This window comes from Apteryx rowi, unplaced genomic scaffold, assembly GCF_003343035.1.
Source record: "Apteryx rowi isolate R43461 unplaced genomic scaffold, aptRow1 scaffold_285, whole genome shotgun sequence".
NCBI lineage: Eukaryota > Metazoa > Chordata > Aves > Apterygiformes > Apterygidae > Apteryx > Apteryx rowi.
Window position 1 is genome coordinate 227,085 of NW_020449252.1, and position 17,690 is coordinate 244,774.

A 17,690-nucleotide genomic window follows, 5' to 3' on the forward strand; every position below is an offset into this window, starting at 1 on the left:
CTCTTGAGCCTGGAGGAAGTGATGTTTGAATATTAACCAGCTCTCTTGAACACCCCTTCCTTCTAGGGCCCTCACCCATGGGATTCCTCCAAGTAGGTCCCTGAAGAGGCCAAAGTTTGCTCTCCTGAAGTCCAGGGTTGCGATCCTACTTGGATATAGTATATCCATATTGATATATAGTATATCAATTGATATACTATATATATACTATATACATATATATAGTATATATATAGTATATATACACTATATATATAATGTGTGTATATATAGTGTGTATATACTCTCTATATATACTGTACATATATAGTGTGTATATATATACACTATACTAATTGATATTGATATATAGTATATCAATATCAATAACTTATATCAAGTTATTTTGCTGTTTGAATAGTTTTAGACATTCCTCTTCTGTTTTGGTATGTGTGTAATGTGACRAGTAACTTTTCAGTGGCAGTGTTGGCTCAAATAGTTGGCACCTCTCTCTCGTCTTTTTCCCTGTTACTTCATCCTATCTCTGTGACGTCCACCCACAAGGGAATCTGGCAAGGGCATCTGTATGGCTGTGCAGCAATCCTGAAAAGACAGCTCATTTGACCAAAAACTAACTTCCACTTTGTGCAGTTTTTAGCTGAATCAGTTCAGTCTTGTTTACTGTGTTGACGTAAACAGTGGGGACAGATGTAGGATGGAAAGATTGGTAGGGGTTGTTAGCTGCTTAAGGAGAGTAATTGCTGTATGTCTCACCCATCCCAGGTATTTAGGGCAGCATTTGTCACGTACATTCTGTCTGTGATGTTGGAATGTGTCCTAAGATAGGCTGTTAAGAGTTATTCCCATATCTATGTTAATAAACGCCGCTGCTAGCAATAAGATCATTTTGTATCCCAGTAGCCTGTGGTTTCTTAATGATAAGTAAATACATGGACTTAAGTAGCGGATCCTTCTTTTAATGCTGCATGACAATAATTATTCTTAAATGATTTACAAATACTGGGCTAGAAGTTTCAGCATGCAGGAGCTCCTTGAAGTGATGGGAAAAAAATTAACTTCTAACCTTATACAGTTATAATTAAAGAATATAGTTAATGTGAACTGTAGTTCGTATTTCGTTTCCTGATGATCTTCATGTAAACTGTTGGAGCAGCAGTCATCAGTTTATACAGATTCTTATATTTTTGTTCTTTGGCTGTAATGGTAGTGCTGGGTGTGTAATAAACTTGGGCACAACTTTGTCTTTTTACTAACAAATTTTACTATTAACTGCTTTGTGCATTTTTTGTTGTTGTTGGGTGTTTTTTTCACCTCGCTTTCTCAAATGCCAGTGGAAGACTCCCTTTTTTTGAAGGGAAGGAATTAGGGCAGGGGAGGGGGACACAGTATAATTTTGGATATTTTATTTGGTACTTTGGCCTAATAAAGCTATTAACAGACATAACACTGCTATATCTACATTGCATATGATGCTGACTCTCCTTCAATTGCTATTTTGGGTCATTTTCTTCCTAGCCTGAGGAAATGACGAGATTGAGAAGCCTCAACAGACAGCTTCAGATAAATGTTGACTGTACACTGAAAGAAGTTGACCTCCTTCAATCTAGAGGTATAGACTTAATTATTTTTGCAAAACATAGCTTAGGCATAGTACGTGCTTAAATGTGGATACTGTTCTTGGACTCTTCTTTTTTAATAAAAACTGAATTTTATTGATATCAAGTTATTACTAAAAGATATCTTTTTCAGTTACAACTTGATAACTTGACTTACTAACATTTTTATTGACAAAGTTAAAATATTTGTAAATGGTGACTTAAATAACTTTGTCAAGACTGTTTGATCTTAAAAAAAAAAAATAGTCCTTTGTAAAGGTTCTTTACTAGAATTTTTAATCTATCACTGACAAAGGCTCTGATGAAGCAATACAGCCCAGAAGTACAGGTTATGACCAAGAAGTTGGCAGATAAAAATCTACTCAGATATTTAAGTCCTCTGTTCTTTTGACAGAAAATGACACACATATAATCAAGATAGATTACAAATGTGTAATCCTCCTTTTTTTTTTTTTTTTTTTTTACCAAGAATGTGTTCTACAAAAAGATTTGCATTTTCACAGATTTATAAAGCAATCCAGAGCATTGCAATGGATTTGATTGTTTAAATATGGGATTGGCTTGCTGAAAATTACTCGAATCAACACAAAACTGAAAATATACGACAAGAAGATGCTCAGGAAAAAGCTAAAATAGAATGTAAAGATAAATATTATATAAAATCTGAAACCTCAAGATATTTGAGGCACTGTCATAAACATGTAAATTACCTTTGAATTATGCTTTCTTACTTTTCTTCTGTTACTTTTCTGACAGGGAACTTTGATCCAAAAGCCACGTGCAACTTCTATGATAACATAGAGCCTGGTCCTGTTGTGCCACCAAAGCCATGTAAAAAAGGTAGGTCAGCAAACAAGCTTCAAATTACCTAATCTGCATTCAGAAAGTTTGTTTTTTCTATTAATAATAAGAATTAAAAAACCCTGTGGCAACAGGAGACATTCCATTTTTATTATTATATCTATATATAAACCAAAACAGATCATTTTGATCTAACAACGGTAATCCTGGCTACAACTTGTTTTCTATCAGGATGTTTGAAATTAATGTTCTGTTAATATGTTCTTTGTAAATGATGTTGTTCACTGTTAGAAAAAGAGTTGGAAGTACACAAACTCTTACCTCTTGAGCTTACTAATTACATTTTTTTGAAAGACTTAAGTTCTCCATTAGGAGCTTTCAGCCTCCTTCTAATGTATATTGCGATTCTGTAATTTAAAATTTGGGATCCCTATTGCAAGTTGAATTGGTAACAGAAGTTTTAATTATATGTTAACTTGCCCGTTCATGTTAACTATTCTGTATGCGGAGTGTGAATTTGACAGTACCCCTGAAGTTTTTTAGTGCAGCAAGAACCTCAGACATCTTAAGGCCTAAGACAGAGTATGTGTTTCCTCACTTGTAATGATGTGTAGGTTCCTTCAGAAACAGTGGAACATGCATCTAAAGTGATATCAGTATCCCACCTTTACAAGTTTACTATTTATTTTTCTTTTATTATTTTCTGTGCTATTTATAAAGCCTCTAGGATTCATATCCATCTTAAGACCCTTAAGCTGTACGTGTGCTCAGGAGCTACACTTCGTGTTCAGTGGATATTTAGTCAGTGATTCAATTCACTAACGTAGACACCTAGTGGCTGCACAGCTCAATAGCTTTCTGGACTCGACTCCATTTAGGGGTCATTTTGGAGCAGTCCTACCTTTTGTCTCAGGTATTTTGGATGCAGTTCTTTTTTCCTTTTAGTTTCTGAAGTCTGTTGAAAGAATTGCTTTCAAATGCTAGTTTAAACAGTTTGTGTCTTTCTACTGAAACAGCCACTGTGGGATCCTGTGCTCTGATGCAGAGAAGGCAGTGGTCTTGTCACACAAGATTTTGCAAAGACAAGATTTATAGTATAGTGTCTCCTCTTACAGTAACTAGCATGTACTAAAGTTGTTAGTGGAAAAAATGCTCTGATACAGTAGTCATGTACTCTGCTTGAAAATCCAAATATTGTAAATAAATTCTGGTTATTAGTAAGTACTTCCTAATGGTTTTAGAAGCTGAATTTTGAATCACGTAAGGAAATATTTTTTTCCCTCTCTTCTGAAGCCAGTATTTCTCTGTTTGATTTTCTTAAATACCTAATATGTGAAAATTCATAAGAAAAAAAAAGAAGGCCCAGAACAGCTGTTCTTTCTACATAGCAATTTAAAAAAAAAAAAAAAAAGGATGTATTCCCTGCACATGTGTCCGGGGAAGGCAGTAGCATCAGGTGAACAGCAGCAGTGGCATGAAGACAGATGCATCCTGGATTCATGTTAAATTGCAGTGGTCATGTGGTAGTTTTAAGGCACTGCTGCTTAATGGTGTTTGAAGAGATTCTCCTAGTTAGACTAGTCTGATTTATTATTTCGGAGCAAAACGTACTTGTAAGAAAAAAGTGGTTTTATTGGCAGTTAGAAAGACAGTGCCTTGTGAGGATTTGTGTGACTTTTAAGAGTAGCTTCCAGGTTTTGTCTGTCAACCTATTAGAGGTCAGTTTTAGGGGTGATATACTGTATCTTGATCTTGCCTTTTAACATAGAGTCTTCAGATACATTTTTTTTTTCCTGGAAAATTCAATTTCCTTAATATTCAACTATTGAAGACAGGTATGGGCAAACAAGGGTTTGTTCTGTGCTGCAAGCTGGTTAGTCAATGTGAATGTAAACATGTGCCTCCACTATTTGCTCACTTAGGAGGAATCTGTTTAGTCTAGGCGAAGAACTATGCTAATGTGAGTGCGCAGCTTCTGGACTAGAGATGGCTTACATCTAAGCAAGGAGGTTACATTTTGTTGTGTATGTCTTTGAAGAGAAACCTCGCTATTAGTTGCCCTGACTTTRTCATCAGCCATGTTAGATTTCTGAGGAGATGATAATAAAATAATTTGTGCACTTTGAGTTACAAATTGCAATTTTTTTTACAATGCAAATTCTCTTTAAGCTGTATTTTACAGATGTTTGTTTAGCAGATGGATATCTTTACCTTACCTTCTAGGTATGTGTGCTTATATTGTTTGGAATCTTAAAACTTTGTAAGATGTCTTAAGTGCTTCCACATCTTAGGAATATTTCCACTTTTAATAGGTAGACTGAGGTCTTGAAGTGGTGGTAGCAGACATCAGAAACTAAGTCTTTCCATGGGTTAATACCTAGTATATGTTTACATACATAGTGATTTTTATGAATGAAAACAAAATTAGAATACTGATCTATCCCTCCCTCCCCCTTCCAAAGCCCTGAGGAAGTAAAAAGAATCATCTTGTTTTGAAACAAGCCTACCATTTTATGTATTCTCTTCCGCCTGGATAAACACTAGAAAAAGATGCAGAGAACTGACGTCTGTCAAACTGTTTGAAGGAACTAATTTAGAAAAAGCCTTTCACTTCAGATAGCAGGATTAGTGAAGTTTAAGATTTCATAGGAGACTGTTGTTCTTAAATCTATAAATAGTCATTCCTTAACAGGGTGGTGCTGGAGTGCTAAGGACAAACTTTTCATTGTATTTTAAGCTTATTAAACCTTTAGCAGTATTAGTGACCTAATAGTAATGATTGCTCTTAATTTTGATGTTTTTAATCTAGCGTGGTTAAGTGACTCCTACAGAAGTGAAATGCTTCAAAGTTTTCTCCTAAAGAATTTCTAATCTAGTTTGTAAAATCTGAATATTTAATGTTACCTAGGTAGAAAGGTTTCCAGATTCACTTTTCGTTGAATGTTTAAGAAGGTGACAGTCCAGTCAGTAATCTTACATATAATCCTTTTCTGTAAAATAAGAAAAAGTGTTTTCCTTTGGCTTTTTTTAGAGCATCAAAACAGCTCCAAACAGACTCCACGGACTCAGCCAAGAGATGAAGACTTTGAAGGGGCTCCATGGAATTGTGATAGCTGCACCTTTCTAAATCACCCAGCACTAAATCGCTGTGAGCAGTGTGAAATGCCACGGTACACCTGAAAACAAAGAAGGGGCTGCACTGGGTTGAAAACAGGCTTTCAAGCCAACAGATGTAAGAGAAGGAAATATGGGGAACCTTTCAGTCTATCTGCCCAGCCTTTGCTAGTCAACAATCATCATATTGCAAGGGGTGGGGGAAATATGTTAAGATGTTTCTGCTTGTGCCACACTAAAAACAAATAAATTAAGGGTGAAATATTTTCTTATCCCATTGCAGTGAGCAAAGCAGAAAAGGATACCTGAAAATGTAAAAGGATTAATTTCTGGAAGAATGTATACAGGAAGGCAGATAACTACTGGTATCTAGTACTGTGGTTATAGATACTGCTTAGTGGCTCTAAAAAAATTGTTTGTTTTTTTAAAAAAATTATAGAACTCTTAGTAATGGTGTGAAATATTACAATTATCCAGAAAAAAAACTGAAGAGCCAGAGCTGACTTACCTGGCCACAGCTAGCTGGAAAATAGAGGCTCCCTGTGCTTCTAGATTGTAAGCTACTGAAAAAGAAGACAGGTAAATGCAACCATAAATTTTGCAATGTATAGAAAACAAGGAGAAGGGTATTCGTAATTGCTGCTTTTTTTCAGGGTAACTTATGTCTACAAAAAAAAATTGCTGTTTGAAATAGTGACCTAAGGTGACTAAATGAGATACTGTATGAGTGTTAGAGAGTGTAACCAGAGGCAATTTTTACAATCCCTTTTGCTTGTACAGTGCTCACCTGGCTGTATCAACACTGATAATAAACTAAGAATGAATTCTACTGTATTACAGATGAAAATACTGCTGCATGCTTTCATTAGGCCGTTGTGTTTTAAAGCTAAAAGTATGCTTTTATATACAACAATCTTCTAAGACTGTGCTCTGTAGCAGTACAGTGAACATATGCCAAATGCAGACTACTCCAAATTCAGTTTGAAAGACTTGAGCTCAGCCATGGTTATGTATGAGAAGTGTTTATACTCTGTTCCTTAGGCCTTTTCAACTTCCAATTTGTGAAGAATTCATGATGTTTACAGCACAGAAGGTACTTTGTGCCCCAGTCCGAAGTTAGCTGAAAAATAATTAATCAATTAGCTCTTCAGTAAAGGTTTATTTGCACACTGTTAATAAACCAGCCTGTATAAAATAGCAGATGGCAGATCTTGAAAAATTACACACTGCATTCTTTTTATTTTGGTCAGGAAATATTTGCTGTAGATTGAAGAACACAGAAGACTTGCAACTGAAAATCATAGTGGTACTTTTACGCATATGATATACTGTATTATAARGGTGATATTCAGTTTGTTTGAATGCTTCAGGTTGCTGTAATAAAGCACTCATTATTTGTGAAATCAATCTTGGGTTTGGGCAGCTGAATGATTATGTTATAAAACTGTGTGACTGAGTAGGATGTTCTTGCATACTGGTCAGCAGTTGATACAGTGCATTTGAATTTTTATGCTATAACTTTGTCCAGGTCCAGAGATGCAACCAAGCACATTCACTGAGTTATGGTAATTGACTTTGCAATTGTGAGGCAAAGTGTGCTAGCTAAACCTCACCAGACAAGACTTAAACATTTTAAATTGCTCTCAGCTCATGGCAGCCACATCCATATGGTCAATTACCACACTTCACTTGATGTGTGATAACATATGAAGCTGTGGTAGAACAATCATATGTCTGAATCCTTATTTAAAATCAAGCAGCATTTGTAAGGGGTGGGTGGAGGAAAATGTGTCTTGACTGCATTGCCAGTCTGGTATCTTCTGTTCCTGCAGTTTATAAAGGTAACAGTTTAAAAAAAAAAAAAAATCTTAAATGAGAAACTGATATTGTATATCTGGCGTTTTTCAATGTGTTCTTGCACTAAGTAAATTTTCACCATAATTTGGAATAAGCTAATTGATCTCCAGGAGTCAGTGAGCACCACTGATGAGCAAAACAAAGTCAAAGACATCAAAGCTAATTTTCCTTCCTTCCTAATGATTTATAGTATTATACGAGGAGCTCATAGTGTGTGCAAGGGGGAAAAAAAAACACTGGCCAAATGAAGGTAGAAAACAAAAATTAATTTTGCTTATGTAAGTGGACAGTCTGACAAAACTGAAATGAGCAGAAAGTGGAGTAGAAATGAGTAGAAAACAGATGAGCAGAAACATTATATCTAGGATAAGCAATACCATTGCTGTTATCAGCTGTATCATGAATACTTGATACAATACCAGTAACTTCATGACTTTTCTATGGTGATGCCTTTGCCTTTGTATTATTTCAGTTTTCTATTCATTTGTACTTCTGTTGAATTTTTAGCAGCTTTAGTTTTTGCTGGAATTACAAAATGATAGCAACTAAAATGACAGCAAATGAGAGTAGATGGGTCGTGTCAATACAGTTTTGTCATTTTCAGACAGGATAGATGCTGCTTTGGAAAAAAAATGCATGAAGTCCAACAATTCTGTGAACTGTAATAATCATAAATGCATGGTTTCAGGTCTTATGGAGACCTGTTAGTCTTAGTCATAGCTTTCACCAGTCAGAGGAAGACAAAAAAGGCTGCCTGGGTGCAAGATACTTCTTGGAAGACTAAGTGAGTGCCATTAGATTGCAAATGGTTTCCATCATACCAATAATTTTACTTAATCTTTTCGATTACTCTCATTTGTTGCTTGTACAAAAAAACCCAAAAACCCTTCTGTTGTTTTCCTTTACTTGTAAATGCCCATATTCAGACATTAATAGTAAAAACTTTACATGGTGCTTGAATATCTTTAAGTTTGTTAGAATGCAAATTGTGTTTTGAATATTGGATGATCCATTTTCCTTTTGAAAGCAGGTGACACCTTTCACACCCCAACTGAATTTTGGATTATGCTAAAAAGGTTGGTTTGTGTAATATTTATTGAATGCATATAAAACCCTAATGTTAGGTGGCATATAAAATGCACTGTATTGTATAAAACATACGTGTGTGTGTGTGTGTGAATGGTGGGCTGCTGATGCCATTGTGTTGAGTTAATGCACTACTTGTGTTTTCTTTTTTTTCTTAATGACTGAGCTTTTCCTCAACCATGCTACTAGGCTGGTAGAGTTCATAATTGACTTGGACATTCAGATATTCAAAATGATTTTGCTGTTAATTGAAATTAATTTTATAAAGCTTATTTTATATTTACTGTGCTATTAAGATGAATTCCCTTTAATAATAGCATACTACTGTAGTTCTTTAAAAGTTTATTTAGAGTGGGGCTTGTGGAAAATGATTCAGAGTATAGTAAACCAAAAGAAATCTTGAATTTCGGATCTGCTTTTAATTTGATGTAATTATTAGTCTTGTTTGGGTGAGGAGGAAAGGGGTGGGAAGTCAAGCAAAAGGAAGTACTTTGTAAAATGTAGTCTTAGATCAGATTGAATTGTGTATCTGTGTGTCTGTGGTATGTGTGTGTTTTCCCTTGAAAAAATGGGAGGTGTGGTGAAAAAGTGTAATAATTCTTAAAAGAGCTGGTCTCAGTAATTTCTGATTATGATATACTACTAAATCATGTTTTTTTTAAAGGAAAAAAAAAGCTTTCATTTATTTATCTTTCCCAGTGATGCATCTCTCATTTCAATTTCTACAGTACTTTTACATTTAATATTGATTGTAAATCCTCCTTGAAACTGAAATAAAAATACTTCAAGAGTTGAAATGGGGACAAACCAAAATGAAAATAATAAAGAATGTTTTTTAAAAAGAATATGAGAATATTAAGTATGTTTAAAAAAAGCTTGTCATCAGGATTATATTTTGTTTTAAAATTCAGTGGTATACCCTAGAATGTGAAAATTACTTTCCTGACAAGAAGTGGATGGTTCAACATAGACAATTCATCAGCTTCTTTGGTACCACAGAACTTACGTGCTCTATACTACAGTGACTCTCTATCCCATTAAGGAAGAAGACAGGCACAAATAACACATCTCCTAGTCAGTACTGTCTCTATGTGCTGCTGTATCTGTTTTGTTACAAAATGTCAACATTATTTGAAGTTGGCCATGACTGAATTTTGCCATATTTCTTCAGTTGGGTCTTTTTGTTGCTGTTTGTCCATAAATATTAATGCCAATATTTTTCTTGTTTTTGAATAATCAGAAGTCAATGGAGTTAATGCAATATTATAATCTTGGATTTTTTTTGAAACAGATTTTTAAAAACCGTGTTCTTGAAATTTATTTATTTATGGTGGCACCAGTGTATCTAATCCATATTTCCTGCTGTGTGAAACCCTGTTGAATTTTTTCATTAAAACAACAAGACACGATCTTGTTTAATCCTGTATATATGGTGTCTACATTCTAGATTTGTGTATGCTGTGAATGAACTTATTACTAAAAGATGAAATTGTACAAAGGCATTCAGAGGCTATGCATGCGTGGTACCTCCAGAAAGTGCATACTCCAAGTCGCAGATTCCTGCAAAAATAAATTAATAAACTAAGCAAACATCACATCCTGCATTTGTTCTTGTATGTAATAGAAGACTTTTTTTTTTAAATAGCCTTTTTTCTTTGATTGTTCCTAGTCTTCCACTTGGACCTATAATTAGAGCAAACTTATTTCAGGCGTTTTGGGGTTTTTCTTTGTGCTAGTCAATATGATTCTCATTAGCCAATCGATGAATATTGAACTGGGGTCCAAATGTTTTTGTCAATGTGGACAGCATGAAGGAGCTGGAGTCCCATTTAGATCATTGCTATTCTGTGTAGCATCTGGTATAGAAATGGGACATAGGATGTTCAGTGTGTGAAGCAGAGTTCGTCACTTTTTTTCCTATTTTTGAGTGGAAAGCTGTTATTAAATAAATAGCTGTATATGCTACAGCAGATGATCACCTTTTTATTCTTGCTTGCAGGCTTCCCCGCTTATCCTAGATAGTATTGAGTATCTGGATTTCAAAAGTACAACAAGGCTGCTTGGGAAAGGGTGGAGAATTTGAAATACATAAATCAGTATGCAGACATTTTTTTTTCCATTATCTTGTTTGTGTGAGTTTGCCATAAGCTACAAACTTGAAGCCTCTGTAGCTGTATTACAGCTGTATTTTGTTCACATGCTATTTCAGTCATTAAACAGATTCTGCTCTAACAAACCTATGCAATTTTGTTTTCAAGCCTTTTGTATAAGCCAGCGTATAGGATTTAATTTTTCATGCCCTTTGCTAAATTGAATCCATCTCTATAAAAATTTCGGGGTATGTTTGTATTCTAATCATTTTTTTTTCTTTTTTTACTTTGGAAAATACTACAATTGAAGAATTTAAAAGCTTTAAGTTTATAAATTTTTAAAGACTTAAAAATTTTAGGCATCTTTAAAATTGAATATACTAATGGAGAACATGCAAAGCCAAAAGATACCAAACATAACATCTGACAGTAGCCACTGTTTTTTGTTTTTGTTTTGTTTTATTTTTTTCTCCATGAAGTTCTGAGGAGGAGGATATTACCTGAAATAATTGCATAAAACTACCTGATTTTTCATAAGAATTGCTTGGTTTTGATAGGACTGTACCATGTCTTAAAGCTGTGAACTTTGGAGAGGTGATTTGTCTTGATCTGGTGAGTATTCCAGAAATTAAGTATCAGTTCTTCTAGTCTTTCAAGATGATGTGTAGAGTTGTATTTTCTTTAATTGCACTCTCTCTGGTTATAAATACACATTCAGGAAGGAGTTTATTTGGATAATTAATTTCATCTAATAGTTGAACTTGAAAATCATTACATATTAAATACGTTAGCTAAAGTTTTGTAGAGACCATGTAAAGTTGTTAGAGAAGGGACAATGTTAATTTTTAGATTAAAGGTTTGTGATTGTGCTGTGTTCTAGTTTTGACAGCAAAAATTAGGTCAGAACAGCAAAAGCCTCCCCTGGAGTGACAATACTTTATTTTACAAAATATTCTGTCTTCCTAAAAACAGTAATGTTTTAATATAATTATCTGCAGAGTAGAATTCTGAGGATGTATTTCCTCTAATTTTCTTTCCAGTTAGTCAAGGCTTATAACATTCTAGGTATTTGCTGATTTCACGAGTTCAGTTCTGCAGATTTTGATAGGTTATTTTTTCTTCTTTATTCACATGCCATAATGACCTTGTTGTAGTTAACAAATACTCCTTTGTTAGGTTAGCTTAAAAAAAAAAAAAAGTAATAATAGTCAAATTACTGCTTTAAATACAAAAAAAACCCTGTGAATGAAATGTGCAGCAGGTGTTATCTGACTCTGATGGGATGCTTTATTTTTTTGGAAGTATTTTAGGAAAAAGATTTTTTGGGTGGGAGGAGATGGAGTATTTTAGAAGAAAAGATTTTGCTAGCTAAGTGAGGTTATGGTAAGTCTGAAAGGCATATTCATGTTCCAAACTTAAATTGCTTATCAATATTTTGCATAGCTGTTGGTACTAATTGTTGACATTAGTTACAAAGACCAGAAGTAGCACTGTGCCTGAAACTGCTAGTGGCTGATTTCTCAGCTGAAACAAGGTGCATGGCCTCTTTGGAAGCATTTAATAGCCATAAATTGTGGCCCACTGTGTCATGTGATGGGACATGCACCCGATATGTGACAATGAAGCATCAAAACATCATGGGTTGCAGCCCCCTCACATCATGGGACAAGCCAGCAGCATCTGGTCATCTGACATGACTTGTATGTACATTCACCAAATGACTGTCACTTAATGCAGTGTGCCCTCAGTTTAGTCACCTGGCATGTATTTATCGCTATGACAGGAAAGATCACTGGCCTTTTGGGAAAGGGTGAAAAGCGCTGGGACTGAACACTTTCCCTGCCACTCTGCCCTTGAGAGAGCAGTTGGGAGCAGGCCATGAGTCTAAAGCCATTGTTTTGGTTGGCCACAGCTGGGGCTTCCCTGTGCTAAATCAAAGTCATGACCAGATGAGTATTCTTCATAAGTTCTCGAGCTCTTTCCTTGATTGTTTTAAAGTATCCTGAATCAGCCTTACAAATTGCTGGTGTTACTGGCTGTTATGCCGGCCAAACTTCACCTGAGAATTTTCTCCTCTAATTTTGAGCCTTTTCAATTAATTTTAATGACTTAACAAAGCTAAAGTTCCCTTTGGCAATGAAAATGGGACTCCTTCCTTTACAAAGTACCCTGTGCAGGGGGGAGTGCCTAGCTGCTAATCAGAGTGACTGTGTGGGGGGATCAAGATCCATGTGTAGCACCCTGATGGCCCCAAAGCTCCCTTTGAAATGTTACCTGTCCCATGAGGAGGGAATAATAATATTCAGACAAACTGTTCAGTCAAATGTTTTTGGAGTAAGCGGGAGCAGTTAGGATTTACAAAGAATTAAGAAAATGTTGCAGGACATGACTTGTGATTTGATGATGAGGGACTTGTGAATACTTTTCCCTAATTAGATTTCTGTATAGTCTTTGCTTTCATCATGTTAAACAGCTGTGATGGTGAAAGACCTTGGTCATCTGTTTCATCACCACAGGTACTGAAGTCTAAATGTTGGATTGGCTTGGTTAGTTGGTTGCTGTTTCAGGTAACCAATTCTAATTTACTTTTCCCTATTTTTGTCTCTCACGATTGTTCAAAAGCCAAACAGATAGACACTTTTTTTTTTGGTCTGTTAATGGTGTATAACCATGAATCTGTTGCTGATCATTATTTTTTTTCTAATTGAAAACCTCCAAAGCTACGCATACTAGGTGCTAGATACAGGTATGTGTACATTCATACTCTCTTCTTTGCAATACGGATACCTCAGGTCAGTGTTGTACCACTTAGAAACAACTAGATAATTAACTTATAAATCTATAAAGCAAATTTTAAAAAATGCATATCACTTCTGAAACTTAGTTCAAGCTTTAATAATACCTTTTAATGAAACTGGTTGAGAAACGGGTTGTTGGCTGACTTGATTCTGTAGCCCTTTTAAGAAACTCAAGCCAATGCTACTGAAAAGAGCTATCATGTCTTTAAAAAAAAAAAGAGTAGCTGCCAGATGAAATCAGATGAAATTTGCATACCTCATTTTGTATGACTGAAATGAAATATTTTGAAGTGCTGTTAATTTTTAAAAATGTATGTTGGCTTTACTTATTCCATGGTTGATTAAATAAGCTAAGAGATGTGCATGTAAAACATCCTCATCTTGTAATCCACATATTTTAATTATAGTATTAAAACAGAACCATTAATCAGATTTTTCAGGAGAGTAATAGCAGGATCTTATTATTTTCAACTGCAGCAATATTAAACTTAACAAAGGTAATACCATGTTTCCAGAAATGTTCCATCACATTTTCCTAGTTCATTGGCTTCCATTTCTACTCCAAGATGTACTAGTTTTTACCAGTCAGGTTCACCAAGTGTTTGATGGTTTCTTGACTGATCTTCCCTGCTGGACAGGTAAATCTTACCAGATTTCCAACTTCCAAGTCTGTACACTTCTTGATACAAGCGGTCACCTTKTGAACATCATTTTCTCTCCAGCAACTCTTCTGTAAATGAAGCAGACTCTTAGAAGTGAAACAATCTGAAGACATTAACTATAAACTGCTAAAGAATTTTAATCTGCTAACTCTGTGTGTATATATAATGAGTGCCAAACAGCTGTGTGCATATAGGATCTATCATGAAAAATAATCTTCATTGCTGAAATGTTATTTTGAGAAGTTATTCCCTCAGGAATAATGGCTGATGGAATTTCTATCCCAGTGCAACAGCAGCTATTCACATAGATCTATGGTGCAGTGTTGCATCTCATATCCCCTCTGCTCCTCTGCCACTCCTGCCCCCTCAAGGCTTTCGGAAAGGGGAGAATGGGTTAGCTGTACCAATGTGCTTTTTGCTAGTTTGGAACAAGTTTGGAACAAAGGTCTCCTTCCCTCCTTCCCTCCTTCCCTCCTTCCCTCCTTCCCTCCTTCCCTCCTTCCCTCCTTCCCTCCTTCCCTCCTTCCCTCCTTCCCTCCTTCNTTCCCTCCTTCCCTCCTTCCCTCCTTCCCTCCTTCCCTCCTTCCCTCCTTCCCTCCTTCCCTCCTTCCCTCCTTCCCTCCTTCCCTCCTTCCCTCCTTCCCCTTGTGGGACTGAGGTGCAAAACCCTATCACTTCAGATTCTTTTCAGTGATTTTTGGTTTTGTTTGGTGTTTTTTTGTTTGTTTGTTTTTTAAATAAGCAAGGAAGGAATACTCCTATTCTGGTGAGGTTCACTGGCTATTCAAATCCGAACTAAGTATTTTCAATATTTAGAATTGTGAAATAGTTACTTTTCCTTCTCTTTGTCTTTTTGATCCATCTGGAGCAGTAACAATGCTGAGAATTCCTGTTGTCCGGCAGATCACCACCCTCAGCAGACTGTTGTTCCTGGTACATTCTTGAAATGCACCTCCTCTCCTGGGAATCCAGTGGAGTTGACCTTTTGTGTTGGTACTGTCTCCACCATTACACGGGATATGATCCAGCTGGGATGAGGTTTAGAGAAAAAGTTCTCTTTTAGGGGTTGTTTTGCTGCAGTGTGTTTTTTTTTTTTTTGGTTGGTTGGTTTTTGTTTGTTTCTCTGATGCAACTTCCCAATAGCAGAATCACCCCCATCACAGACAGATGACTACACCTTGTCCGTTGGCAGCAGAGATTTTGAAAGACGCTGTATGAGAGGGGGTTGAAACTAAGCACATCTCGGTGGATGGTCAGATCCTGGATGCCTACATGGGAAATTCTAGATCTGTCCTAGGATACGCCTGTATTTTGTCCTCCCTTCAGCATCCTCCCTTCAGCATAATTCTTTTACCCCTGAGCCCAGTACCTCAGTTCTCTCCCTTTAGAAACCTGCTACCATAGGATTTTTTCTTATATGCTTAGCAGAATTCTTTGGGTGTTGTATGGTGTAACTAGCTGTACAGGGAAACTGCTGCAGAAGAGATGTGGATCAAAGAAAAGGGTTGAGAGATTCCTTAATACTTTGACGAAACTTAATTGTCAGAGAGGCTAGGTCTCACTATTACATTACGGGGTTACGTACGGGGTTACAGAAGATTAGTTTATATTAGGACCAAAACCTTATACCTTCAGTACTTGTAGAAGATTAGGGTGGAAGGGATACCATGTCTCCAGCAAGGAGACTAAGAAGTCTTTGCATGAAGCTGTAAAATATAAGTGTATGCAAGTATTTCAGCCTTGACAAGAGGTTTTGTCCTGTGTATTGAAAGTATGAATTTAATTTGCTATGTTGACTTCCGCAGTTCATGGAAAGCACTTGTTTAGCCAGGAGCAAAGAAATGAGTCTGAATAAAGTTGCATCTACAAAATCTTAAATAATTTTTTTTTACTTCATATTTATAAAAGTGTTTAGAGCTCAGAGCAGGCTTCTAGTCAATAAGGTCATTTATACTGTTACTGAAACTATGCAGCTGATCCCACAGTAATGTCAAAAGTACTTAACCAGAGGCTTACAGAAATAGGGAAGGAAAACCACCAGATCAGATGAGTGGAACTTTATTATTAAAGTATAAACTTAGAAAACCCTTTAGTTTACCAAAATAGATGAATTCCAAGGAAAAATGTGTCAATTTGTTTAAAAAAAAAAAAAAGTATGAAAAAAGTTAGGGCTGGATGTTTCCAGGAAACTTGAACTGTCTCCTTTATTGTGTGTGATTTTCAGGAAAAAGTTTGACTTTCGGACTGGTTTGAGAATGTATTGCTACCTCTTTTACCCCAGGACAGATATTGGCACTGTTATCTGGTAGACTAAGCAGGGACTTAAAGCATGTAAATCAGGTTGTTTTTTTCTTTCTTTCAAATTCTCTACTTTTCCAGCATTTGGGAACTCTTGATTTGAATATTATGTCACTGAAGTTGCTGGAAACCACTATCCACCACTATCAACCATGGTAATAAGATCAAACCTGTGATGAATGTCTCTAAAGCTTGTGGAGAGATATAGCAAGTTACTCTCATAAGTTGCTCACAAGGATAAAACAAGAGGAAAAAAAGGAGAGAGAAGGGAGAAACAATGCCTCTTTTGCTTTGCTAACTAGGCAGACTGCATTCCTCAGTAGAAGTAAGGGCTACCAATAAATCTGATATTCTACCCAGTGAAGAGCTACTCTACCAGCCATCCAAGCTGAACCAAACTAAAATTCCCTGTCTGGAGGTAAGCAGGATAAATAGTTGCATTCACAAAACTCTCCAGAGTTTCTCAATGACTTTGTAGTGCCTGTGGCATACCCTTGACACTGTAATCTTCCTTCCAAGCCTCAGGGCTATCTTAAGTGGAAAATGGCAAGGAAAATGACCCAGTTGAGCCCTTTCCTGGTTGTAGGCCTGGCTGGGCTTGTTTTATTTGCAAGAAGCAATGGGATCTAGAGCATGAATGGATCCTGCTTTTGTCATTGTCAGTTATTTGGGGCTGTTGGTGTTCAGTACAAAATACCCTAGACAGGATCTACTTGGGTGGGAGGCAAAATCAAACAGACCTTGGGGGACACCTAAGGAAGGCAGGAAGTGGAAGTGCCAACATTCAACTGCTGTAGAAGGCCAAACTGTTCAAAGGTTTGTTACAAAGGTATATTCTTCCCTCATGTAAGTGCTAAAGGAGCATTTTTTTGTAAAGCTTTGGTGATGCCTAATTGCAAATTTGTCCCATATAGTTAGTAAATCTATAAGGTAGAAAGAAAATGTGGGGGGGGGGGCAGGGGGCACCAAAGGTATTAAGTAGAAGGATCAAGTCTGGAGAAAGTTTCTTGTGAAGTTCATCAAGGAATGATCAGGAGCATATTCTTGTCTTAAAATACTTCTGTGTTTGACCTTGCCTCAAAAAGTAGGAGTCTGCTGATGATGGCATTCTGTCAATGCAGTGGAGTAAGGTATCATATGGGAGGAAGTAGATAACCATGAAGACATACATTTTTGTATTACTCAGTGTTATCCTATTTCTAAGTATAAGTTCTGTACTGAAAGGCAGAAATGCTCATTATTCTTTAAGTGGGGTGTTTATCAAAGGGAGATGATTGAGGAGAAAGATCTAGGATAGTTATTGATCTAGCTGACTGGAAGCCCATTCCTCTTGAAATGCGRTGCTGCCATGAAAAAAAGATGATCTAG

At 36.2% G+C, this 17,690-nt stretch overlaps 1 protein-coding gene across 5 annotated transcripts in view; it reads left to right on the forward strand.

Annotated features, from left to right (window-relative positions):
• Positions 1–10,069, forward strand: part of TAB3 (TGF-beta activated kinase 1 (MAP3K7) binding protein 3) — a 50,656-nt gene extending 40,587 nt beyond the window's left edge. For 4 of the 5 annotated variants that reach the window (XM_026069046.1, XM_026069044.1, XM_026069045.1 and 1 more), the window contains 3 exons: positions 1,516–1,609; positions 2,373–2,456; positions 5,449–10,069. In XM_026069046.1, coding sequence (XP_025924831.1) covers positions 1,516–1,609; positions 2,373–2,456; positions 5,449–5,597 — 327 coding nt within the window. In that variant the 3' untranslated portion in view covers positions 5,598–10,069. The remainder of the gene's footprint in view (positions 1–1,515; positions 1,610–2,372; positions 2,457–5,448) is intronic. The other variant, XR_003254073.1, reaches the window with a different exon arrangement.
• The last annotated feature ends 7,621 nt before the right edge of the window (positions 10,070–17,690 follow it).